The 27,929-nt window shown below is 41.6% G+C and overlaps 1 protein-coding gene across 4 annotated transcripts in view; it reads left to right on the top strand.

Moving 5' to 3' along the window:
• Positions 1 to 27,929, top strand: part of FHOD3 (formin homology 2 domain containing 3) — a 386,715-nt gene that overhangs the window by 312,719 nt on the left and 46,067 nt on the right. For all 4 annotated transcript variants that reach the window (XM_086468856.1, XM_086468855.1, XM_086468854.1 and 1 more), the window contains 5 exons: positions 1,565 to 1,779; positions 8,138 to 8,443; positions 12,167 to 13,056; positions 19,522 to 19,680; positions 27,532 to 27,714. In XM_086468856.1, the coding sequence (XP_086324982.1) occupies positions 1,565 to 1,779; positions 8,138 to 8,443; positions 12,167 to 13,056; positions 19,522 to 19,680; positions 27,532 to 27,714 (1,753 nt within the window). The remainder of the gene's footprint in view (positions 1 to 1,564; positions 1,780 to 8,137; positions 8,444 to 12,166; positions 13,057 to 19,521; positions 19,681 to 27,531; positions 27,715 to 27,929) is intronic.

Raw genomic sequence — 27,929 nt, 5'->3', positions numbered from 1 at the left:
GCGCAATACGTAAGGGACCAGTGTTAAAAGCAAGACTGGCTTCATGAACTGTAACAAAACGTTATGCTAATGCCAGCAAAAGGCTTTCTCCTCTATTGAAAAGGCAAAAATCGTTCTAGAGAATTGGCTTCATGTTAGAACTGTAAACAGTTCCTATTTTATAACCATACAAGTATGTGACTTGTTACATTTTCATCCAGAGTCTGTAGGGGTTCTTTTTCTTGCAGAATTTGTTCAAAGCCTGTGCATACCTCTGGAGGAATAAAAGAAAATGAGTTTGTTCTTCATTATTGCTGTTTGCAATAAAGCAAATTGCCTCTGAAAACACAAGGACTGTTCTTCAAAGACACGTTTCTGTGCTCTATATGGATGTTTGCAACTGCGCATGCGTGTGTGGCTACCATATGTACTAAGCATGTTTGTTACCACATATGACTTCTTTACCCTGCCTGCTTTTAATGCACCCTTGTACACTAATTCGGGCTGTCAGTGAAGCAGAAGGGGGGAGGAGAGGTGTTCCCTGTTACAAAGTGTTTACAATGGTGAGTTATAGGAGGATGACCACAGAGTTTTGGGGGCGTAAGCAGTAGTCTTCATTAACCTGTTCAATGGTTCACTTGTGGGTAAGACAAACAGTCTAAAGCCCAATCCAGCTGTATTCATGAATTTATTCCTTAGCAAATAATGATGGATAAAATTAGCAGACATCTGGAAGAGGCACATATTTCAAAGTTATTTTGGTTGAAATGTATAAAGCACACTATGAAGAATATGATTGGTAGCTGGTCTTAATAAACAGTTAGTGAGTTCTGCCTGCCTAAAATGCAAAACAGATGTATCTTTGTTCTTTTAAAGTGACTTTGATGAATAAACTACATGTGACGTCAGGTCCAAGCTATTGGATGTCTGAGTCCGGCAGAGAAATTTTTTAGAATAAAAAAAAAGAAAACTTTCCATTGTAGACTCTGGAGAGAACAAAGTGAATTCCAGTGCATTGCTCTCAGAGCAAATAGAAGCAGGTTCAGAGAGTTTAGATAGTCAATCCAAACATTTATTATTGGTATCATTTTCAGGGAGATCTGTTTTTGTCTGCTGTACCGAACCATTTTCCTCTCCGTGCAGCAAGTCTCAGACTTGGGCTATTTGCATCACTATTAAGGAGCTCTGGCTTTGGAGGTTTTGTTTGTTGGTTTTTTTTTTTTTCTCTCCCGTTATAGTTTTGGGAGAGGGAGGGCTGGGAGGAGGAGGTGAAGGAGGAGGGTGAAAAGGAGGACAGACAAATGCTTCCAAAGGAGAAGGACTATGCAGACACAATACTGTATCTAAAGACTCTTTAACACTGCTGGGTTTCGCTTTTATTTTGTCATGAGCAATTTAACGTTTTTCAGGGCAATAGTCTTTGCTTTGGTGTGCATTTTTTGGCAGATTGAGCAGGCAGGCAGTTTAGTGCTGTACCCCTTGTGTCAGGAAGTCAACTCATTCTCTACAGGTGTTTCGTCCATAAACAAGCATCAGCCACAGACTTCTTTTTCTTTACGGAAACCCTCTGGAATTTAACTTTCAGATACAAATACTTGGAGAGGTTGGCAGCAGAGGAGTATGAGAAGGAGCTGAAGAGTCGGAGTGTAAGCCGAGGCAGAAGTGAGCTATCCTTGAACCTGAGATCTCCGTCAGCCCCATGCTCGCCTGTACCCAAGTGCGTCAGCCCAGCATCCGTAGAGTCCCAGGAAGAGCTGAAGACCCCTTCCACCCCTTGTGGGACCCCTCAGCCCTCAGAAGGTAAGTGAAAAGGATGGCAGGGGAAAGAGCAGTGGCTTTATTTCAGTTTCTCTTGGGCTAGCAGTGATTTTTGATGCATGAGTGCAAGAATATAACCTCTGAGGTGCCAAAGTAAAGGGTCTTATTTTATTGTTTCATGCTGTCTTCCTGAATTTTCTCTTTTTTTGCATAGATTTGGATGTCTTCTAGTCTATTCAAGTAAAGAATGCACTGCTAATTGTTGCTATGATTTACATTATCATTGTCGGTTGCTATTAGAATGGAGTAATTGGAAAATACAGCATACAGAGGGTCTTAATTTTATCATCATGTTCCTTGTATATTAGAAGTTACTGAACACTAAACCAACAATATTCCTGCCAACAGATTTTGCTTATGTGGATTCTCTGAAAGAAATGCAACAGATGAATGCCAAGTTTATAATAACCTTCCAGCAGCGCACAGGCTGAATGGGACAAACAGAAAAGGTCTTGAATTGAAGGCAGGGAGGGTGTGTTGGTTATTTTTAACACCAACAAAAACTCTTAAACTTGTAGCACAAGTAGTAAAGGACTTAAAAGAGACCACAGACAATTAGTAAAAAGGAAAGTATAATTAGTGTTTGCACGGTTGGTTTGCTGTCATATAATTTATTGGTGTACAGAGCAATATTTTTCATGTGTGCACGTCATTCTACCACTTCCATCATGTACCCCTCCTTCAGTCCTCAAAAAAAACACCCACCATACAGATTTATATTTACGCCACATGATGTAGCATTAACATTGGGAGCTAGAATGCATGTTGGAGGGTGAATTATCGCCATCATTCACTTTTATTTTATTTGATTTCCTGCTACATGCTATTGGTGATTAATGCATTTGTAACTTGCACTGCTTGGTTTTATTGAGTGTTATGGCTGGTAGCATGCTATAAAGCAAGGCAATTTAAGAAAAAAAGTTACAAATACTGAACGCTGCGTATGTTTATCCTCACTGTACTAAGTAGGTGAAGTTTATTTAATTTAGGTTTGTATATTTTCCCAATTATATTCCCAGTTTTCTTGTCTGGCACCTTAAAAGTCTCGGTAGAATCATTTGAACTTAAATAACATGGTTATAACACTGATATTCAGAAACATCCAGATGCCCTTTTTTTTTTTCTTTTTGAGTGCAGTATAGCTTTTAGAGCAAATAAGCTGGATTTTTCCACCATCAGGATTTCAGAGCTGGGTAGGGAGCAAGTATCTCTTATGATGATTATTTTAACATATTTCTCCTGGAAGCATTCAAAAAAATTGCAGCATGAAATGGAGCAGCACAATCCATTTGGAGAATACATTTAGAGCAGGTGTACAGGGCAACTTCAGGCAGCCAGAATATGGCAAAGCTATCAACACGTGGGTAGGCAGGACACCTCTACTAAAACTCCTAGCAATATCAGTAGGCATCAGAGGGCAGCACCTGCAAGCCTGGCAAATGGACTGCAAGGAGAAAACATATGGATGGGGCAGGGTAAGCCTCCAGCCAAGGGCAGCTGCAGGCAGACGTCCAGGACAGCACCAGAACAGGGCCCTGAAATCTGCATGCTTCGGTGGGAGCTGTGCATGAGGAAGGACTGCTGTTTCAGGCCTACCAAAAGCACTGGAAAGGTCGTGTGAAGTAGGGAGCGTGTGGGCAGGACAAGCTGTCTCATCTGGAGGTGGCCAGATTGTTGGATATCAGTCAATAGCTGGCCGGCTTATTTGTAGATTTTTGTGCCATGGCCTCTAGACTATTCGAGTTCCTTATGCTTCATAGTGAGTTAAAATCTCAACTTTTACTGCCTTTGGAGATGTTATGAATCCCACTTAGTAGACAGAGAAGCTGAGGCATTAATTTGCTTAAGCCAGTTGTAGGAAAGCTGAAATAGCCATGAACAGAACACAGATTATTTCTACCCCAAGCAGTTTCTTTGAACATGGCGGTCACCATCTTCCCAAGCAAGGATGAAACTACAGAAGGAAAACACTTTGTCAGTTCTGTGCATAGGACCCTCCAAAGACTCTGCAAGCACAGCGTTAACAGATGTGTGATATCTACTCTAGGTGGTCCTGCTCTGTCAGGAGGATTGGACTAGATGATCTTTTGAGGTCCCTTCCAACCCCTAACATTCTGTGATTCTGCGATGTTCATCTGCAGAATTCAGAACCTGAAGTCAAATGGGAAGTGCGTTCTTCTCTGTCTACATTTAGCCCGTATCCGAGGCTAAACAATAACAGTCGCCCTATCACCTGATGACCCCTCACCAGCCAGTGAGGGGAATCGGTAACAGGAGAGGAAACCTGTAGGTTGAAGTGAAAACAGATTTGATGAAACAGTACTAACACCGACAAAGGTAGACAAAGCCAAATGAATACCCAGTGTTCACAATCAACAGGAGAGCAGTCCTCGGGAGCAGGGAGAAGCCATTGGAGGAGCAGGGAGAACCCCAGCAGGAACCCCAAAAGAGCTCCCTCTCCTCAGCAACCCTTCCCCCTTTATAATGACCGTGACATGATGGGATGGGCTACCCCTGTAGCTCACTCAGGTCAGCTGCCCTGGCTGACTGGAAACTGCTAACGGCCTGCCTGGCATGGCTGGGCTGGGATTCTGTCCCAGCCAAACCAGAACACTCTACTAGCAAAACAATAAGTGATCTTTTGCGTCAGATTTACTTTATGCCGATTGTGCTGAAGTATCCTTTAGCCATCTAGTATGTACTGGGCTTAAGAAGGAAATGGGTTTTGTCTGTGGAACTTTGTCCCACACTGTGAAACATCTCAGTATCATTACCCAATATAAAAATCTGGACTTACTGAGCTGAAATGTTTTCTCATATAAAACAATTGGTTCCACTAAAGTAATCAAGTCTTCTAAGACTTACTCTTGTAAAACTTGGAGTATGGCATTCAGAGGAAATGAAGGCAGTCCCATAACTGCAAAATGGAACTTCGTATTTTTTTTCAGAGCAGCTACTTCCTCTTTTTTTAATTTCATTGGAGAATATTTTATGAAGTGCACATGTGCAGTAAAGACCAACAATAACCAAGACATCTCTGAAGTCAGTCCACAAAGGAATTGCAGATGAACCCTCCTCTGAGAGGAGCAGCTTTTTTAGCACTTGAGGAAAGAAGCAGGCCAACCCAAGTGCACATTGTGGACAGTAGGAAACCTTCTGAACATATTAGTAATTGAGCAAGGTTCAAATACTGCCTAAAGTATCAATAGTGAAAGCATCTTGGCAGATGGAGGAGCACCAGAGCATGAGGGCACAGTGAGGCCATTGCAGCCCAAGTTGTAGAGCCAAAGATACCATGGTACAGAACGTCAGAGGAACTGGGGTGGAGGACAAAGAAAGATCATTTCTGACTTGATGGAGAAAGAGCCAGTTCCCTACTGGTGAACACTCTGTGCTAGTTTTTGCCATCACAAGGAATGGGAAGAAAAGACTGGGACGGGGGTGGAGAAAGAGAGAGAGTCCCTGCTGAATTCACAGCAAGAGGAATCCTGTGCTGGAGGAACTGAAGGGAGATAACGAAACTTAAGCGATGCCTGAACAGTTGAATCAAGAGGGCTTGGGTAGTTGTAGCCATCGTCAGACTTACTGTACACATCCTCAAGAGACACTTAGCTTGTGTATCTCCCAGCTCCAATTAGAGAGCAGAGAAAATAGATGAAGACGTGGTTGCCTAATCTATTACCCTGGCAGGGGATTAGATGTGGGCCCGGAGGGCTTTTTCTTTTCTCTGAGGTCTTATAAGACTGGGGAGTTGAGGTCTTATCAGCAGGTATTACGGATACAGCATCTTGTGTCTGCTTCAGAGTTTATTTATAGTTGAACATTGAAAGAAAAGTCATTTCCCTCAATGTTCCTGTATAGTGTTACAAGTTTGTAGCTGTGTTTTTCAGAAGGGAGCATCTTGCTGTCCTCTCTAACCCCTCACTCGAAAGAGGGCTGTCACCAACATCTTATCAGATCATAGCAGATCAGGTTGCTAGGGCTTTACGTGACCAAGTCTGTAAAATGTCAGAAGATGCAGATTACACCATCTCTCAAAACAACAAAATCTGTACACGTTCATTGAGGGACTCTGCTGCTGTCTTTTTCAGTGATGAGGTTACACAGCTTCTTTAGAAGATTTCATTCTTCCGAGAAATCTTCACATTTTTTTCCAATAATACATTTTTAGGGATTAAGTTCTGGCAGAAAAAGAAGTGGGTATATGACTCAAAAATTAGTCCTTAAAGCCACACTCCATTTTCCTCCTCCTGATTAATCCAATTGCAAGTAAAACTTCTGCTCATTTAAAGGCCTCAACTCACTCATTTGTTTTAATGGGGGCAGGGAGCTAAGCCTTGAGAGAATTGGTGACATTTGTATAGATGGACCATTGCAGCATGGCAAGCTGAATCTTTCATGCTGCAGTACCATATTAGTTCCAGGAACTCCTGAAGGATTCCTTAGCTTCCATCTGAGTTATATTCAAATCTTGGCTTGACTTTAGAATGCTCTTGTGCTATACCTTCACACTGACAGCTGTGGTCAAAACACACCACGGGGATTCTGAGTGCCTGCCAACTTCTTGCCAGCTCTCTGTAATTTTGATTCTCTTGTAGGCAGTGCCCAGGGTACAGTCATGGGTAAGGTACACTTAGAGAGACAAGGCATGTGCAGAGCTGCTCACATGTCTAATATTAGGCTTTTAGGTGCTCTCTATGGAGAAGAGGAAGAAAGGTAAGCTTCTAGTTGGGAGTGGTTTAAAACATCTTAGGGGGATTTGGGTGAGCATGGACTACGTATATTAAACACATTATGTGTACATTTCTTTTATATAAATGTATTATATATGCATGACTGGTTATTTAACTAACTACTTATTTAAAATTAATTGAGAAAGTGTAGGACCTTGGCTCCAATGAAAATAGTGGCAAAAAAATCATTTGCAGTTTTGTACACTTAAATTATATGAAATGAAGTGGTACTGAAAGTGTATTACTGAAAGCTAGTTTCAAAACGTATGCGTTATTGTAAAGGTAGGCACAAGCATTGTTAGAAATCATTCGTATTTGTGTGGGTGTCTCAGAATAGGCGCGCAACTTGAAACACTCTTAGGAAGAACATTGTGACCTTCATTACTTTGGCTTATACTTTCTCAGCATAAATCTGTTTACCTGCTCCCTAGAGGACCAAAATGTTTGGATTGCATTCAAGGGTGATAGTTTTTTTCCTTCAAAGGTTCATGTAGTTCTTGACGAAACTCTCAAACATCATCTGATTCAAAGACCATGACAAGAAGAGAGGGCGCTTTTGCAATATTGTGATAAAAAACAGAGGGAAAAAACACATATGACTTGGTCATTGTAGTTCAGCCACCCAACACAAGATCTAGTACAGAGGGAATTTCAGAAGTATGCAGAACTAACATGCATGCCCATTTTCATCACTCTTGCATGGCCATTTCAGTTTTCAAAAATTGTGAGCTGCTTGATGTGAATATGTGTGGATGCTCTTCAGTTTCTTTGCAGCATGCAGAGAATATTTGCATGTGAAAATTTGCTGTTATAGCTAAAAACCCTAAAGGTGAATTAATTCACTTCACTGTCAATGATAAAGCAGGGAAGAAGAAACCAAGTGTACTATCAACAAGTGTTTGCTATGTGCCAGCCGATAAAAAAGCTCGTTGTATGCCATATGCCAGCCAATTGGAAATTAAATTTATGCCATATGCCAAGCATTTGGAAACTTTGTTCAGTTTTGATGTGGCTATTCTGAAGTAATTGTGCATGAAAAAGCATATGTTTTTTGTCAGTGAAATGTGTGACAGTACCATTTCCAGACTGTGCCATTCAACTGTGTTAATAAAACTAATATTTGTATTTTTTTGTTGAAGTGTTCTTCATCAGGTGAAAAAAGAATTCTTCCAGAACTCAAAGAAAATTCAACCAAAAGCCACAGTCTCCCTCCTTTTTGCTTTTTAAAAGATCTCTTCCTTCCTGGCTCTGTCTAGGCACTGGGTTGTCTATATCATGCTCAGGTGGGATGCCCATTTATTTGCCGCTGGTTTGTTCAAATCCTTATGCAAGTCCAACACTCCAGCTGTGGAAGTATGCATAAAAACAGTGGGCTGGCTCCAGACAGCAAGCGAGGGGGTTTGCTAGGCCGCTCTCATGTGCAATGCTGTCGTCGCACAACATTCATCAGTCTGTTGCTCCTAATGTTCAGCATGCCGTGGACTTGCTTTTTATTTTCTTTCCATAAGGCACTTGTACAACTTTCACGTCGCTCTCACTTAGAGGGTTGAGCCTGAGATGACTCCGTTGCGAAGTGAATCTCTTTCTCCCATTGTTCTCTCCACCAGTGAGTGCCAGTGAACCCGAACCAGAGACAGAGACAGAACCAGAACCAGAGCAGGAGGCTGAGGCTGAGGCCGAGCAGGGAACGGAGACACCCAAGGAAATAGAGGCTACAGAGGTGGGACCAGAGAGTGAGGTGGAGCAAGGACCAGAGAGAGAGCCAGAAGAAAGTGCAATACTCAGTGAAAAAGAGAGGCAGAATGAGGAAGTGAATGAAAAAGACAACTGCTCTGCATCCAGCATATCCTCAGCAAGCAGCACTTTAGAGAGGGAAGAGAGAGAGGACAAGTTAACCAGTGACAATGAAACTGGTAAAGTGAAGCTTTTTCAATAATGAAGGGTTTCTGGTCAAAAAAAACAATGTTAAATTAGCAGTTCTGTTGTGCTAATTAGCTAACAAACCCTTTGCGCCTATCTAAGACTTTCTTCACCATGGCCAATTCTGGTCTACTCTCAGCTTGGAAATCCACAGACTTTGATGGGGTTTCTATGTTCGAGGGACAGTAAGGCCGTGATGAAATGAGGTTTCCTTTGATTCAAGACTATTTGCTTCCCCTAAGATTAATATGTTAACTTTTGAATCATCACGTTGCAGCAACCTGGGGGGTTTTTACACATAAAACAATGAGACGAGGGGCCATACTGACACGATTTGCGTTGAGATTCCAGATACCTTTTCTTATCCTTTCAGTGGAAGAGGAAGAGCAATGAGGGCTTCTCTTCAGTTCTCCTGTCTTGTTTAGGCTTCAGAAAGCAGTGAAGGATACATAGGAGCTGCTGAAGATAGGTCTGGGCAGTAGCCATCTTTATATTGTGTGGAGGAGGCACATGAAACAGACCTTGTCTGGAAAAGACCAGTTCTGTAGTGACCAGTGCTTCTGGCCAGATAGGCCACCAGGCACCCGTAAAGGCATAGCCTGGAAAACACCTTAAGAACCAGTTTTCTTCCTGAAGAGTTAATGACAGCCAGAGCTTGTCATGCAGCCCAGACAGGGAGGGAGTAAAAGGCAGATTTTTACATTTGTTGATTAATTACTCTCTTCCCCTTTTTATAAGAGGGGTAAAGGAGTGTAATGTAATTAGGGCATTTAGTTTCCGTGTTTTCTTAGGGCTGAACAGTGGAGTGTGTTCTCCTAAGTTCTCTAAATTCTAGGTGAAAAACCGAGAATTGCTTCACACTGTGAAATAGTCTTGCTCTTCCCTGAAAGAAGAGGGATAACTCTGAATCAGGAGGATTACCTCACAGAGCTAAATTGTCAGATTGTACTGTTGATGTTTAAATCCTATCACTTTTTTTTTTTTTTTCCGGGAAGCATTAAGGTAATTTTATTCTAAATTTAAAAGCTAACTTCTTTTCAACCAGCACCAAGATGGAGTTACTTAGAATGCTATTGTACTCTTAAAGAATGTAGATGGATGTATATGTAGGAAAGGGAGGGGAGGTATGAGAGATGAAAGATGTTGTTACACTGTGGCATAGTCCAAGTACAAGTAAGGGAGAACAGGTTACAGGTTTTTTTTCTCCTTATCTTGTCTGTTACCAACCTGTTACCACTATAATTAAGTGCTTACTTACTTTTTGTTAAAAGCTAAGAAATGTACCCTGTTATCGAAAAATCAACATCTTAAAACTGTCCTATGTTACCAGTAGACCGAAAGTTTATTAGGTTGTGCTGTGTAGGAGGTCTCGTGTAGTGAGTTGTTTGCTCTCGAGTAGGTGAGGAGATTTGGAAAGCAAACCAGAGCGCTTTCTCCAGCAGTTCTCACATTCCCAGCAAGCAGTTTGCCATTTATGAGATGGCCAGATGCATTAATGACAAAGGAATAAAGCCTTGGTCCTGGCTCCTCCTTCGTTAGCCATCTTGCTGAATTTGGCTTCCAATAAGTCTTGTTTCTCTGATGGTATTTCAAAGCTCTACCTGTAGAGAGGAGAGCAGAAGAGGCCACCAAGGTAGCAAGAGTCTTCACAGCAATAATCTTCGATCAGCTAGGGAAGATGGAGGCAGATTTGGGGAGCCCAAATTAGAGATTGTGTCTGGGGGAATTGTGATGAGCAGTTTTGCAAAGGGATTAAATCCTGGAGGATCCCAGCTGGTGAAGCTGAGAGTGGCTAGGATGTGTAGGAGTGGGATTTGTAGGAGGGATCCTGGGAGCAATCTTGAACATCTTTGGAGGAAGGGCTGGGAGCAGGGGAAAATCCTCGGGGGGGGCTCAGCTGAGTAAAATCTATGGTGTGGGGAAGGAATTGTCTAGTCACGTTGTCTAGTGAAACTACCTCAGAGACAAATTTAAGAGAATACCCTAGGAAGCAAATCTTGGTGAGAAAGTAATCCCATGGATGAAGTCTGAGGAGAAATAAACAGGTAATGGAAGCAGTCAGGCCTCCTGAAGGAAAGCAGAAGAGTTTTGGAGGTTGCATCCATTGCTGAAGAAAAGTCTTTTGTTTGTCTGGGGTTAAACCTCTGGACTCATTTTAAAATGTGGTTTAGAAATGTGGTTGATCTGAATAGAGGTGAGAGTCATTGCTGTCCGTATGCTTTGTGCTGTGAGATCTGTCCTTCATTTTAACAATGTGTTATTTTAAAGAGGCGGGGTGAGAGTCATGGGCCCTGGATGTTGATCTTGCTGAGGGGACACCTTCTCAGAGCACAGGGCTAGATGTCGTGGTAAGAAGACAACTCCATTGATGAAGGAAGCCATAAAAGATGTTTAAAAGTCTAAAGTATTGAAAAAGGTGGGAGTGTAAGGGGAGAAACAAAGATAAAATGGAAGTTTAAGAGAAAGGGCAACTGACAGGTATAAAAGAATATCTTTAATCACAAGGGGCCAAAAGGAAGGCAGGTTAGCAATCAAAATAAAATGTGTTTAAGAAATAGATATTAATATAAAATGTGTGAAAACTATGGGGAACAGAAGGAATCCCATACAGCAGATAGTGAGTGTGAAGAATTATCTTTGTCCATGTTTAATCACTTCATCTGATGTCTACTGGAAAAAGAAGCACCATAATTTTTAGACACATTATCCACATTGGTTAGCAGTATTACGTTCAGGGAAGTGTAGTCGAAGAGACACTTATATAATTTATTTTTACAATTTGACTGCTACAGTTTGTTATTCATGGTGATGTCTCAAACATATTTTGCAGGTTATTGTTGAGAAAAGCAGTAGTCAGAAAGATGCTTCATTACAGTGACACTTTAAATGATTGTGATGTGGGAAAGAGGACATCAGGCTTTCAATGCTGTCATGTATTACAGGGAGGGTAACAGTGACTGATGAGCAGCATTTTCAAAATTCTTTTATAAAGGTGCTTATATTCCTAGAAATAACTTTAAAAAAAATTGCTTGTGCTTATACTCGTTGAGAGATGTACCCTGGATATTCAGCCTGCTCTGGGATTCAAATAGTCCATGTTGTGAAGATGTCCCAGGGACCCAGCCAGGAGGTCTGAGGAACAGCCAGATGTTCCTCAGGAAAGGTATCCTCCTCCTAGCCAGCAGGGAGGGAAGAAGAGGAGTATGCAGTTACATGTTGACCATGACTGACAGATAGGGAAGATCTCTTTTATAAGGAAGTTTTCCTGGGGTGGTTCCAGTTTATGGCCAGGTAAAGAGTATGACAATAACCTATTCTGTGCCATTGTCATGATATTTAAGCCCCATTCTGGATTACTAAAGTTTCTGAGCATTTATGCACTGTATAAAATGAGCTGAGGTAGTAAGTAGAAAGTGAAACCTGACAGATTCCAGGAGAAACCTGAACCTTGAAATCCTGAACGTTATATAGTCCCTCCCAAGCCACACTGATTATTTTCTGCTCTCATTCCTTTTTTGAGATTTACACCCAACCCATCAAGGTTGGGCCATATATCAGCACTGTCACTTATTTCAAAATTTTCAAAGCTACTGTTTGCCCAGTTTCAAACTAATTGTGCATGTGTCCCCCAAATTTTTTCTGGTGGGTTGAAGAGTGTTCCTCATGCTCTGGCTCCCTACCCTTGACTCTGCCCATCTGTGTGTGTGTGATTGCAGGTCCATGGTCACAGACCATTCAGGATGCTGGTGTGAATGAGCAGTGCAGCAACATCCTCAACAACAAGCGGTTTATGCTGGACATGTTGTATGCGCATAACAAAAAGCCCAAGGATGAAGAGGAGAAGGAGCTGGAGGCGAAGGAGGAAAAGAAGGAGACGGAGGAAAGTGAGGAGTCACTCACTAGCCTAGCCAGTAGGATCTCTATCCTTCAGGCCACAAAGCAGGCCAAAGATGAAAGTGTCAAAAAGATGGAGATTGGAAATCTGGACAACCAAGGCAGCGTGAAAGCCTTTGCGGAAAAATTCAACAGTGGTGAGCTGGCCAAGGGGACAGCCATGCCTGAAGATGAAATCAGTGAACAGGTCTCCGAGAAAACACCAGCACAGCCAAAGAAGGAATCTGACTACATCTGGGATCAGCTGATGGCTAATCCTAGAGAACTTAAAATCAAAGACATGGATTTTACAGACTTAGGGGAGGAGGATGATGTAGATGTGTTGGACATGGATATGGGTCCTGGGGACTCCCTTGTTCCCCCTCCTCCACCTCCACCTTCTTTTCTGGGTTTGCCTCCTCCACCACCTCCCCCGCTGTTTGGATGTCCGCCTCCACCTCCACCCTCTGCTAATTTATTGGCTCCTCCTCCACTGTTTAGCACTCCTCAGGGTTTAGGGTCACCCCAGGTTTCTAGGGGTCAGCCAGCATTTATAAAGAAGAAGAAAACCATCCGTCTGTTTTGGAACGAGGTACGGCCATTTGAGTGGCAGTGTAAAAACAACAAACGCTGCAGAGAATTCCTGTGGTCGAAACTGGAACCCATTAAGGTGGACACTTCCAAACTGGAGCATCTCTTTGAGTCTAAATCCAAGGAACTGCCTGTCACAAAGGTACAGCTCATATTCAGCTTGCTATTATTTTGCTATTGTATTGGTATTCATTCTGACTTAGATTTAGGTGATTTATATTGTTTATATGAAAACAGTGGAAATTACTGAATGTGTTCCTAGCTTGGTCTATGACAGAAGATATTCCGTGGCCTGAAACTAGGAGGTGGGCCTAAGGTGGTGTACGTGCCAAGCTGCCCTCCTGTCTCAGGTCTACCGGTTTTGGGATATCAGTTCAGGTGGGGCAGATTTTATATTAGCTTGTTCATAGCTAAGTGCCAAACTAGGTATTAAAATCGGAATTTTTTTCTGTGGCATTCATGTAAGTGTCGCGGCATGATGATTCATATGTGTGTATTTGACAGATCTTCACTTGGTAGTATTTTCCTAACCTTTATATGGAAAAGCTAGAGTATCAAACTGGATCTGCTGCACAGAGTCTACACGTGTGCTTTGTTCTGAAGGATCGATTTATCGACTGGACTAAGTTTACAGCTAAACTCTGCAGGGGTGTTGGGTTTTGTTTCATACTAGTGAATAGGCCGATTTTAAATTCTTTATTTTTGTACAATGTGGCTATCTAAAGTTTAGGATAGAAGCTGGCACAGGAAATAACCTTTGTAGCTAGGATTCCCTCTTCCTTAGTGTTGTTATAAAATAAATTCACAAAGGCTGGTGACATGGCTGTTTAACATTAGGCTGAACAACAAAAGGAAGTCTGTTATAGTTACATTTAGAAGGAGTTTGAAGTAGCATTAAAAAAGTTATTAGCCTGAGCATTTTTTTTCATGGCTACATACACTCTTTTTCTTCTAAGCAGAATAATCAATATCAGGGAAACAATGGGGGTTTTACAGTTAAAATGCTAGTAAAAGATGTCCAGCTCTCTTACTTAAAGTAAATAAGTCACTCGTATGTTCTCTCTGTCTGCCTATATGTTTTATAGTGACATAAAAACCAGTCAGCACCTTCAATATTTTACTTCTCTTTGGCTGGCAAAAGTTGTTATATGTATTAGGTATCATATATATTATTGTTTGCTCTTAATCTGGAGAGACTGAATGTCTCATGATAGAAGTTCTCTGTGTCACTATTAACTCAAAATTTTATAATAATCATTCTTGATCTTCTTAGCCAAGTGGAAACATTCAAATTTGAACCATCAAGCACCTCATTAAGTAGCTAGGAAACAACAGGTATATAAATAGGTGGCTCATATGGATCCAGCCATTGCTGTTCTTAGCTGAATTTTTTGTGACGTGGGTGCATGTAGATCTGAAACGTATAGTGTAGCAGCTCTAAAAACATATTCAGCTGATCATTCATTTGGCTGATGCGGAGATTAATTTCTCTCTCTAATTCCTTTTTTGCTGAGGAAGGAATGCTGGTGACGTTGTGGCGTGTTACCCCTCATCTCTCTCCCTGTAAATACAAATCTCCCACAGATGGTTCATAGATGGAAGGAATGAGAGAGTTTTCTTAGATCCATAAAACATTCAGTTCCTCGAATTGAATGTGAAATGATGACATATTTGCCATTACCAAACTTTAGCTTTGTGCTAAATGCCAGTATTGTAATGGATCACTCCATCTGATTCTTAATCTTTTATTCTTACCCGAAATTTTGATAAAATGTTACATTGTTGGAATTTTGACTTGTTTACTTTTCCAGTCATTCACCATGCACATTCCCAAACTACCTTTGGCCGTTTTCCCTCCCTCACACTTGCTTCCCTGATGCTTTGGCACAGCTTTTGGCTTCTGGCTGGAAGATGAGTGAGCAGGTTTCTTTGAAATTAGTGCAAGTCTGAGGAATGATTTAGGTGACTGCTTTTCTCTTGGAGACTAATAACTGCTCTCTGCATGAGACATTATACTTTTGGCTCTTTTTCCACACTGTTCCATAACACAGACATAGAAGTCTCATTGTCTCTGTAAAGAAGACAATGGTGACCGAGGAGTACTGCAGTGGAAGTCTACCCAGACTTCTGAGACTCCTGCCTGGTTTTGGTGAATTACCAGCAAATCTTCCTGGGTAGGAGATGGTCCTTAGATCCAGTGAGAGTGGGAATAATTAAGCAGACCACTGAATCTGTAAAAGACTTGAGGTTTGGTACAAAGATTGCACTCAAATTAGGATAGCTCTCGCTTTTTCCAGACTGCTTGGTTTAGTTCCAGGGAGTACATTCCCCGTTGTGTCTAGTTTCTCCTGTCCAATGGCTGGAATCCAAAACAGGTTTATTCTATAATATCATAAAGTCTGACTCACAGCTCAGTTGGTTCAGCTGAAAAAAAGAGTGCAGAGCAACAAATCAAAAGTCAAATCTCCAGATTTCATAGCAATAGATGGAAGCAGGTGCATGAGAAAGGAACAGTCCAGAAAGATGAGAGGAAAAGTGAAGTCAGGGTGTGTAAGGGGGGCTTGGCTCCGTCCTGTGTGTGTGCTCTTTCATACAGCTGTAACCAATTTTACTCCAGTTTCTAATCCTTCACTGTGATTTCCACAACACACAGCTATAAACAGCTATTTCCTGGCTCATGAGAAGTTTTTCATTAAGCACAATAGACTGCAATAAAATAAGTGTATTTTAAATTGTAGGGTATAATGAGGAGGGGAGTGGGGCTGGGAGGGGAGATTCTTGATTTTAGGAAAAATTGTGCCACATTGGACAACTTGCACATTGCTAGTGGAGCACCTTTAGTTTCAAACTGTTTATTTTCTAGAATAGAGGACAACAACATTATATTTGCGAATAGAAAGAGAGGGATCAGGTATCCCCTCCAAGCCAGTCTAGAGTTTCTTTCCTTCTCACTCCGCCAAACAAAGCAGGTATTTTGGCAAAGTACTTCAAAGTGTTTGTTTTTCTGTGAAGATAAATGAAAACACGCAGACACTACTGAATCAAACGTTGTTGTTCAGCCCTTCTGCCATCCACTTGGTTCTGTATGTCATTTGAAAGTATTATTTTGCTGATTCATCTATACCCTGTGGGTTATAGTGATCCATCATGTGCCCACAGACATAAAAACTAGTATGAGGAAAAAAATTAAGGAATGCATTTTCATGTGTATATCTATACAAGCCTGAACACATATTCCTTTTGAAAACATTTGTTAAAATTTGAATAAATGCCAAGATAAGTCATAAATATGGACCAGAATTTCTGGAATATTATATATAGGTATCCTGGGCAAAGTCAGTGGCAGTTGACTGATTCCATTTTAAATCCCCGGTGCTAAATCCTTGTTAAGTGAGACAGAAATAGAAAAAATTGCCATCTTGCTATTAAGGCATTGCCCATTTTTTTCTGAACTACTGATGCAGATTGTTCTGCAAGTTTAAGTGCAGGAGGTATTTCTGACTTGATGCTTATATATAATTACTTATTTATATGAGCACTGGAAAGGTAATTTAAATTTCTCTGCTTCCTGTATTAATTAAAACAGAGGTGTGTTTTAGACTATGTGCTCATCATCTGTTTCCCGCAAATTATGCCACCTGATATATTTGTATTTTATAATTAGTTTTGAATTTACATTTAATAATATAATATTTGCATTTAATAATATAATATTCAGAAGTCCAGGGCTTATGTTACATACTGACACCAATGAACTTATAAAGCACAATCTTAAGTCACTTAATATTGTAATAGAAATTAATAGTTGTAGCTTATTTTAACACAGACACTTACACGTGTGGAATTTTGTTGCAGACAAAAAGCAATTCTTTTCATAGTGGTAGGGTAATAAAGTTCATAGTAGTAAAATCTTTCTCTTCATCCTTTTATTTATTTGGAAAGGATTTCTTTGTAACTCAGCCATCATCCCCAGAATGGTTTTAAGATCTCTTCTGACCTTGTTTTTGAAGAGTTACTTACCCCAGAATTTTGTACCCCATATGCAGTTATAGCTCTGGAAAATACCTATGTGCATACACCCCCTATACAGCTCAGCTGTCTTTCATAACTCATTGCTAAGGAGTGAGCGCACTGTTGCCATCACAACCATCCCAGCGGTGAGCATCATATGTCCCGCAAATGAATATATGTTTCTTGTCAAACTTGGGAACCTAAAAACAGACCTGCAGATCTGAGGCTTGCTTACCCATACCACACGTGGGAAGCCTAAATTTAACTCCTCTCCCACAGCCTTTTCCCTTCTGCATAAATTCTTTGGAGCTGTGTAATTTTGTGCTGCAAAGGACAGGGTAAGAAGTGGTGGTTTAAAAAAGTCTTCATGCAATACAGACACAAGAGGAAGAACTTTCTGTTGAACCTCACTTGTTTTTATGTGGTCTTGGCCACTAACTGTGGCCTGAAAATGCGATTAATGGCCCTGGAAATAAAAAATACCGCTTTAAAGCAGAAGCTGCATCTCAGATCCTTCAGGTAGCTCTCCAAGAAAGAGAGAACTGTCTTACTCAAAGAAGCCAAAGTTCAAGAAGGCTTCAGGGATGCTTTTAAGGCATTAAGAAGAGAGCAGTTCCGATGGAACAGACATATAAAAATTAAAAATTTATCTTTGCTCTCCTAAAATTTATCCTGGTTAGTGCAGAACTGTTGTTTCTTTCTAAGTTTAAAAAACCCAACCCTCTTACTACTTTCACAGATCACAAACATGCGGTAGTCCCCAGCTCCTTTATACTGCACTTGCCTTCAGTCTCACCTGCATGTAGAAGTTGCATCATACCACGTTAATCATGTTGGGATGAAGGGAAGGGCTGTGGTGCCGCACACGTGCTGGGCAGGCTGCTCGGACCAGTGCCATTACTTCTTCCTGTGCAGGCAATCAACTGGGCTATGCCAGAAAAAAAGCATCTTTGTAATGATACAACTGCATTCTCATTATGGGCTGACCCACAGCTGGAGGTACTTTGATAAAGTATTTACTAACTTAGATAGTTCTTCCAATGCAGAAACAGCTTGTAGACCTGGCAGTAGGGTATTTTTTGACTCAGTTTCTGTGGTACAGACCCAAAGGAAGTGGAGAACAAAGCTTCGTGGTCTAAAAAGCAATCCTGAGATTAAGTCTCCTCCAGGGCTTCCCCCAGATCCACAAGAGATGCGAGAGATACTACCACTGTAGACAGCAAAACCAATTCCCTATTCTGAACAGTTGTACGGGCTGCCACACTGCAGCCTGGAAAGAGAGATTGCTTAGTCTCTCACTGCTGCTGCTGGAGCCACTAACCACAGGCTCTACAGGGAAGTCACAGTCCTGTCTCTGCAGCCTGCACTATGCTGAAACACAGGTTTATATGTAGTGAAGCATTTCTGCGCTTGCTTGCATCAATGTGCTGGTCTTCTCCCTGCATTCCTGTGCTTGACAGCATCCCTCAGCCCATCTCTGATAGGGCAAAGAAAGGGGAAACAGAAAACATGTTTCCAGAGTTTATGTGTACGGAGAGGGAGAAAAACCCCCGAGTATGAGAAGCAGAGTCCTCTCCTCTTGCTGCTGCCTGTTATCTGATGTATGTAGTTGCCAAAGAGACACCTTTTAGCATGGGATAATGAGAGAAAGAGGGGCGTGCTGGGGCATAAAAGCAAAGACCACATTCAACACTGCATTATGCCATGTGAATGGTTTATGAGTCACCTTGCTTTGTTGGTTCTCATTTTTCGACTATGAGGATGGGGAGAGAGAGGAAGAAATTGCCTGGGTCTTCTCTAGAATGGAATTTAAAGCATATGTTGTTAGTTCTTTGTGCTTTCATTATTATTTGTACCATAGTTTATACTGAAGGTAGGATCCAAAGGTTATGTCTAGTCTCAAATAAGACTTGGAAAAAAAGCAGAACGATTGAAATTCTGCACCTGTGAAGGCCTTGACAGACATACCATGAGCAGCAAGGTAGAATACCCTTCCTCTGGCATCCAGAAGTCAGAAAACCGTGCCAGTGTCTCCAGAAAGACCTCTACAGCTCCTTTGCCAGTGCCCGAGGTGGATTTGTAACACAGGAGAGTGCTGCAGGCAGGTGGGAACCAGCCTGTCTCTTTCCCAGCAGGGGAGAGAGGGCCAGTGGCCACTCTGGGTTGGCACATCCAAGGGGAGATTGAGCCCCAGAGCCCAGCAGCTGTTCAGCAGCTGCCCTGCTGGCCCTGCGCTGGCCGATCCTGCTGCATGGCAGAGCTCCTGCTGGGCAGAGACAGCTTCAGGCTTTTTTCAGGCTGACTCCTGCCCTGAACTGCAGTGTTTCCAGCCCTCACAGGGACTCCCGTGGCTCGGGCTAGCTCGGCTTTGCATGGCATCTGAGGCTACATTCAGCTGTCTGGTTAAATCCTGGTAGCTTATGCTGATATCAGCAAGGATGTGGTAGAAGAATTCAGCTTTTTTGGATGACTATAAATGAATTAGATCTACATTCAGTCAGCACCCTTCAGTAGAGGAAGTCATTAGTGAAAGGAGTGACTTTTTCTTTATGAAACAGGCAGGAGGAATAATGTTCTTGTTCTCTTCTTTACCAAGAAAACTGCTGCAGATGGGAAGCGACAGGAGATCATCGTATTGGACTCAAAACGAAGCAATGCTATTAATATTGGCTTGACTGTGTTGCCCCCTCCCCGCACTATCAAGACTGCTATTTTGAACTTTGATGAATATGCCTTAAACAAGGAAGGAATAGAGGTAAGAAAGAATAGTTGACATCTTCAAGCCTGCATTTTCAATGTCTCCTTTTTTTTCAATGTTGCACATGGTACAGGACACTTTCCATGGAAGAGGGAAAAGGGGATATGTTATATCATGACTGAGTGTTGAAACGCATCAGATCAATGTGGTGTGCTCAGAAGCATGCAGTACCCACCTGAGGGCAGGCATGCTCAGTAAACATGGATTCTGTCCTTTGTGTCCAAGTTTGAGTAAGAATGGTGAAAATTCCTGTCAAGATTTTCCGTGTATTATCTGTTCCTCTCAAGCTTGAGTGAAATATTGTGAGCAGCAAGAATAGGCAGTGAGTTACTATGGCTGATGCAACTGGTACAGGGTTTAATAAAGTTCATGCCCAGCTAGCTGTTGGAGTCATTCTAGATTGTATATCTAATGGAAAACAAATACAGTGACTAGTTCTGCTCAAAATAGCATTTCTGTGTTACTGTTGTTTGAAGAAAAGCAGTTGGTATAAAGATTACAGATGATGTCATTTTTACCATTACATGTTTGACTTTGCAGATATTCTTACCAAGATCCAAGATGAGCTCTGTTTATTATTTTTTTTATCAAAACATTTTTCTTCTATGAAGTGTAAAAGAAACCTGCTTCTCCCCTGGTTTTTTTCATTGTGGTTGTATTCATTTCAGGTTTGTTTTTTTTTTTTTTTTTTTAATAAGCCTGTATCATCTAGTAAGAGTAATCTGCACAACTACAAATCCCAACCAGTGGCTGAGCTCCAGAGGTCGTGTATTGATTCACAGTCACCTTTCAGTGGTTTGGCGCTGTGTTTCATGATTTCCCCCTTTCCACCTTCACTGTGCTGACTGCAGAAGAAACTGAGAAAAGCTGGCTGGAATGGAAATGGAGTTGCCAACAGTTACATGCAAAAGAATTGTTCTAGCTAGAAGGCAAGGCCTGATTTATCCCTGCTAGAATATACTTTCTTCCCAAAGCTGTATTACTTATTTGCTATATACGTAACTTACATTATGAAGGTGACAAATCAGGCTAAAAAAGTAATTTTTCATGGCACAGCCTATGTACCCATCACTACAGTTTGCAGTACTGAGCTGCTGAGTGTGGTAGAGAAGTACCCCTCCAGCTGAGACCAACTCACAGACTGCCAGTTAGAACCTCAGTGCTGTAGGCAGTGTTTCCATACAGATTCATTATCTTCCATGTATCATCTTCGAGTTGTGTCCTTCTCTGGCATGCTTAACAGAAGTTCAGTTGCTCTGCACAGCTCACACTTTCCAACATTTGTAGCTGGGCTGTCCATCTGCCAACCACTTGTGGTGTCCACAGTTGTGAGTGCCTTGTACTGCCACACCCTCCTTTGGGTGGCCTTTCCATTAGCTGCCAGAAACCCATAACTTCATTTAAAATACATACGCAGGTAGCTTTCAAATTGAAGAATTCAGAGACCAGGAAATTATACACTGTTGGTATACTTGTCCAGTGCTAAAGAAAATGGTATTTCTGAGTTCTGTGTGCACAGCTTGAAGCCAAGGATCTGAGTAATCCTGATGTGATCATTCAGATATTTAAATCAAGAGAAAGGGAAGATGGAGCAGAGCCCAGCTACTTTGCACTTTGAGGAATGAAACCTTCATTGTTTGGGAAGGATGATGTTCATGGAGAAAAGAGCTTTTTTTTTCTCAATGTTCCACATTTATTTACTTCTTATCAGGTAAAACACTGCACTGATTCAAAGTCCCTTCCCCAGTCCCCAGGTTACTGATTTTTCTTATAGCACAGTGTTACAGAGTCAGACAGACATTTATAGTGAGATCGAGGGCTGGATTACACGATGCAGAATTGGCCAAGAGGTGCACAGAAAGATACAGAAAAGCATCATTGTGACTCCCACTGTTTTCAACAGAGCCCTGTCTCAGTTTTCCATACCACCCCTTTGACCTACAGTGTAGACAAGCTTTGTTTCCTGTTTCTCTTCTCTGTATCCACCTCTCCGTTGGCTTTAGCCTTAGAGTTAGCTTCGAGGGAACAGGGTTTGTCTTTTCCATCTAGATTTTGAGAAAGCTTTCTGGTTCATATCTATGGTTCCTAAATATTAGGAAATAATTGGCAGTGATGATGAATTAATCGGTAATAGTGTAAACATCAGCTTCATCTATATGAGTGAATACAGCAACACACAGAACACAGCAAATTATTTGCCATATAATGCACTTCATAGCTAACCTATGGTTGAATGAGGTTGAATGAGGCAGGACTGGTATGGAAAAAAAATTATGCAGTTGGTCTAATTAAAAAACCACATCACAGTGGGTACTCAAAAGCCTTTCTGCATAGTCAGTTGTCCAGAAGAGATGTCACAGCTAGTAAGCAGAATAGAGAGATGTAAGGAGAGCAGGAGAAGAGACGTAATGTGTGCGGTAAGGACATAACATTCACTGCTGAAATTTCAGAGAAGCTATAATTCAGGATCATCTTTAGCTTTTAGCAGATCGAAATGGAGCAGGGCACCAACAGTGTAAAAAAATCACCTGAGCCACCCTTTGCCTTGGCTATGAGCTCTGTGCTATGTCCTTCGCTGAGGAGCGTCGTCACTGTCATGTTAGTGTGTGTGTGGCTTTAGTTCTGCACCTTGGTGGATAAGTTCAGATTAAATGGTATCTTAAAACTGACTTTAGGGATTCCTTTAAGGATAGTAGCAATTCCTTTAAGGACAGTGGACTAAAGTAGTGCTGACAGTAGTGCTAGCAACAAGGCAGTGGTGCAGTGCAATGCAGGTGACAAGTTTGTGATAGCCCAACCCATCATCAGGTTCATAGTGACCCAGTAAATCCCTTGCTACTGTCCTACATTCTGCTGAATGCTGCTTTGCTTGTGACATTTAACTCTTGTTTGTAATTCATACTTTGCTTTTTAACTTCAAGTATGTAAAAGCATTCTCCATTCTCCAGGTATTTTAAAGCCCTTTATACACAAGTATGTTGTGTGTTCTTAGGCCATGTGTTTGAAGTGGTTGGGTACCCCTGAGCTGTGAAAAAGGGCAGAAAATGGGAGCATGGTGCTAGAAAGGCAGATGTCAATTTAGCATGCAGAGCAGGCACTGTTAGAAACGTATTTTCAAAGGAATGCACAGTGTGTGTCTGCAAGCATGCGTCAATCCAACTAAAAAAAATTTTGCCACCTTATATTTGCCAAAGTGGTTGTGTTTTCCTTTCTTTGAAAGCTTGGCGTTCATTGTGTTCAAACAACTTGGAGCTTGCTGCAAGACAAAGAGCTGCCTGCTTAGCGTGGATGAGGGCTTTCTGTGAGATGAGCAAAAGAGGCGAGCTTAAAATCCTGGCACCCAATTTTTATGAAGTGTATCATGGGCAACTGCAAGAATGGAGTCCACCAAACCAGTCCTTGATGCTTGTCTTTAGTAAGGGCAATGAGTGGGCCCCTCTGTGTTGTGCTACTCAGTAAGGGAATGTGGATTGAAATCAAATTATACCAATGAATATGATTAATTTAACAGAGTAAAATTGGGGTAATGCTGTTAGGAAATTAAGGTGGGTTGCTTTGTGCTTTATGATATAGCCTTGTGATGGTACACAATATTTGCATTGGTAGGGATTGCTTTTAGTAAAACTATTCAAAATGAAAAAACTCTGCAGGTGTGATAGACCCTCCGTACCCACATTTGTTAAGTAATTTGAAGTTCAGGTGTCTGGAGTGGCTAGGTAGCTCTGAGATGTAAAAAAGGGGTAAGAAATGAGAGCCTGGTGTTAAAAAGGCAGATGGTGACGTGTAAACAAGAAACAAAATTTGGTTTTCGGAAATAATCAAGGTATTTTAAGTTTTTGTTCTGATAGTTGGCCATGATACATTGGCATTTGCAGTTTCCAATTTGTTTAGCTAATGCTTTGTAAAAGTGTGAGATGGGATGTTTCAAATTACGGTAGCTCACGTGACCTGAAAGAACACCTCTTTTTACAAGTCTAGACAGAAGAGAGAACTGACTCAACGGTGCCTTGCTGGCCATACACCCACGGCCAGCATATTGCTGCCCTAACGAGTTTCAGACTTTACTTAAAGAAAAAAAGCTACGCTTGCACTCCTTGCAGCAAACCAAAACATCTTCTACAGTTTCTGTGACCAGCAATGGCACGTTCATGGATTTCAGCAGAGAGCCAAGGAAGTGGACCAGTCTGACCAACAGCTGTCAGTTCCCGATTTTCAGGGATGGCTGTCAGACATTTTAGATGTAGTCCTTTCTCAGAATTGTATCATTTTTGGAAGAGCTGAAATAAAATTAGTGCAGGTGGCCTCACTGACTGTGGAGTCCTGACCTTTCTATGCTTTTATATTTTGTTAGACTTTCTGCAGGTAATGCAAAACATCGATGTGTCTCGTTAATACCTGCCTGGAAAGCTGAAGTGTGAGAGCCTCTTTGGAGCTGAATCGTCTGCCGAGGCCTGTCAAATATCCAGTGAAATACCCACTAATGTGTATTTCGTTATCCAGCTTTTGAATTTGTGGGCCTCGAACCACAGAAAGCTTTAGACCCAACAACAACCAGATACTTAGTTCACTAATATTTTTCAGGCTCCTGTTCACCTGGTGAAATCAGCTGAAACCAAATACGAAAGCCAAGGCACCCCTGCAACCTCGTCATCACTGAGAAGCCCCGCTATGTCCTGAAAGAGATAACTTCAGCACCTAATTCCTGCAGAGACTCCGAGCTATTTGCAGTCTCTGGTCAGGTGCTTCCTTGTGGCCCACACTGAGGCCCATAACCCTCAGGCATATGGGGTTTATAAATTTTGCCCTGTGAGCTTTGTAAGGCTTTCCCCTTAGAAATTTTTGGAGATCATACGTCAGGATAGCTGAGTCCAGGAAATAAGCAGTTTGATCCCATCACTGAAAGTTCAAGCAAGTGGCTGGGTCCAGCAGTCCAGGAGCAGAATAATTAGGATCCATTAGCTCATGCAAACAGGATCTCCAAAAATTACTTCTTTTTCTCCACGAAAAGATTTGTGCACTGGTTTTCCTCAGAATGTTAGTCTCTGGCCCAAATGGTTGTGTGAGAGCGCATGGAGGTGAAATACATGTATCAGACCTGTTAGAGGATATGAGCATAGGGCTTGTTAATAACCAATTCTTCTTTAATTGACCTGAAGAATGCTGTACTGGAGTGAGCGTTATGAACTAATGATGAGATTCAAAGCTATTTGTGATTTAATGGTCACATCAAGTGCCAGTAACCTTCTGCCTGTTTTTATCCTACTTTTACTGTCAGTGGTGTTTAAAAAATAATAAAAATAAAAATAATAATAAACAGGCAGATGATGTACTCATCGGTTTCCAGCACTGAACAAATGGCTCAAATTAGTCATAGAGTGGAAACGAAGAATAGGAGCATTTTACCACTTGCTCAGGGACATACCAAGGGTGATGACCAGCAGGAGCAGAATTATTTGCCCAAGCAGATTAGAAGCGCCAGCGAGTAGGTCGTTGTTACAGGGGCAGTTGCACCCTGGGTGGTGTGATAGCTGCCAGCAGCTCTGGTCCCATCAAGGCAGGGCTTTCAGCAGCAGGGCTGATCCTCGGCAGCTGGCACCACAAGTACAGGCTCTTTCACTTGGCATTCTCTGTTTCACACACTATGGTATGCAGCACAGCAGCCTTGCAGTACTTGGACTTGAATGCTTTTTGTCAGCTCCATCTGGCTTGTGCTGTTTACATAAAGCTCAAGGAGGAGGAGAATCCCTTTGGAAATAAAGCTTACTGTTTCATTGCTCTCTTTAAAATGCCCCAAAGCAGTGCAGAATCTGTGGAGTGAAGGCACTGCACCACCATAAAATACTTGTGGGATCCCTGGGTAGGAGCCAGAAGTCCTAGTTATTGGTAGGCGGCAATTGAGAATACTGCTGAAGTGTTAGCCGTCAAAAATGCATCAGAAGCGTTTTTACATCCATCACATGGCTACTGCTAAACTCTCCATGTATGGATGTTCATATGGTCCTATTTGCAAGCTGGCCTGGCTCAGCTGAGGGGGTGTTGGCTTCTTGTGGCTGTGGAAGAGAGGAGTAGGCACTAGCAGGCCTGACTTCTTCAAAGGACCCCTTTTCTTATGAGTTTCAGACTCAGTCTCTCTTTTTTATTAACCTTTTTAGGTAAGTATTGATTAAGCTCTGAGAAATGCCCTGAAGCAACTACTTATAAATATAATCTAAGTTACTTATAATCTAAGTTACAGATTTCAGCATGTGTGGATGGATGGGTAGCACACCTCAAAATCAATACACAAATGCTATCAATTGGAACAGGTGTACATCAGAATATTTTCCAGTCAGTCTTTGACAGGGGAAGAAAAAGCACCAGAGTGTATTGAGGGATTTTTCTCCTCTTCTTTTTTCCTTAGGATATTCATTTATTAAGGTAGAAGCTTGCAGTGTCCAAGCAAGGAGGCTTTTTAATTTTTGTTTTAACTGAAAGACAGAGCCAACATTAATGAAAAAAAAGTGCTTCTTTAATTATGTTTATGGAAGTCAGCATAAGAGATGGACAGCAATACAAATGCTGTGGCTGAAATTAAATAAGTCCCAGTTCAACAAATTGAACATTATTTGCTTGCTTAACTCTTGTTCTTTGCCTGATTGACCAGGAAAAGTCCCTTGCTCTCCACGCTTAGCTCCAGTGCTGTACAAGGAGCCAGATGAATTATTGGTACTGGAAGGGGGCAGTTGTGCTACTTTGATGAATTGGCTATGTCCAATGCTGGAACAGGGCTATAGTTTGGATTGGCAGACCGGATAGCTTTTTGGCTGTATTTTTATTATTCTCTCCTCCCCTCCAAAACAGCCTCTATCATTATAGAAGGCTACAGTGAAAACATGTCATTCCTCAGATGAATAAACATAAGTTGCGTTGCAAATCTACTGTTTTAATGAGGCATTGATCCACAAGGTAAAGACCTCAACTTATCTGATGCCTTTATGTTGTTTTGCTTTTATTTTTGATTTTAAAGTCATTTATTATGTTAAAAACTAATTAAGAAGCAATACCTTAAAGAGCAACACTTTTGAGAAGGAAAGCTGCCACACGTGAAAAAGCATGTAAAATCCAAGAATTAAAGGGAAAATTTAAATTATTTGAGCCGTACTGATAGCAGAAGCTGAAAATATTGAGATCCTTTTTCATCAGTACTTTAGACTTTTCATATCAAGAGAGAAAAACGCCGTATGTTATGCAGTGCATAATTCAACTTGAAATTCAATGTATCTTCCTTGGGAAGTTGTCCTCAGTTCGGGTGAAATTTTTGGGAGTGACCTCATAAGCGGCAATACTTGTCACGTTTCATAAAAGACAAAACAGACAGAACAAAAAGTAATGAATTATGAGAACAGCAAGGGACCGGAGTCCTCAAGTTATTTCTGTATCCCTACAAGTATGCTGGAGGATTCATAGGTATTGATGCTAAAAGGGACCTGCTGTAAATCACAGGCCACAAAATTACACTTCTCCTACCTTCACGTCTGTATGTAACTTGCAGAAAGGTGACCAGTTTTGACTTAAACATAGGAAAGCTGAGGAGAGCAGTCCTAACCAGTCTCCCTCTGTCTCCTTCAGTGTTTCATCCCATGGTTAACAATATCTACTGAGCACAAATTTAAAAAAAGGAAAGCATTTTAATACTGATGTGTTTTTCAGCAAACTGCAGACGTTTGAGATGGCAGGCCTTGTTTTGCTTTCTTGTGCAGTGGGTTAGTTCTTGGTTACCAGAGGACTTGAGAGACTTCTACTGTTGATGCTACCCTTGCACGCCTCTTGCCCCCACCACTGATGCCTGCATTTTGTCTCCCTTTACAGAAAATCCTGACCATGATCCCGACTGAGGAGGAGAAGCAAAAGATCCAGGAGGCGCAGCTGGCGAACCCCGATGTCCCCCTGGGCAGCGCCGAGCAGTTCCTTCTCACCCTCTCCTCCATCAGCGAACTCTCCGCCAGGCTTCAGCTCTGGGCTTTCAAGATGGACTATGAGATAGTGGAAAAGGTGAGGGGAAAGCGGGGAGGCAGGGGTGGAGACTCTTCCGAGGCTTTGCTTTAATCTTTCCCTGACCTTGTTATTATATAAGCATAAATTTTGAGGAAATGGTAAATGGGTCGCTTTTGTTTTGGTGACAAACCAGGAAACAGCTAAAATGATCCTTCATAATCTGTTACTTCTACAAAAGAAAGTTAGAGATTATGTCTTCCTTCCTTTAATTA

Source organism: Leptosomus discolor, chromosome 8 (genome assembly GCF_034619465.1).
Source record: "Leptosomus discolor isolate bLepDis1 chromosome 8, bLepDis1.hap2, whole genome shotgun sequence".
Taxonomy (NCBI): Eukaryota; Metazoa; Chordata; class Aves; order Leptosomiformes; family Leptosomidae; genus Leptosomus; species Leptosomus discolor.
This window is presented reverse-complemented; position numbering and strand designations above follow the sequence as displayed.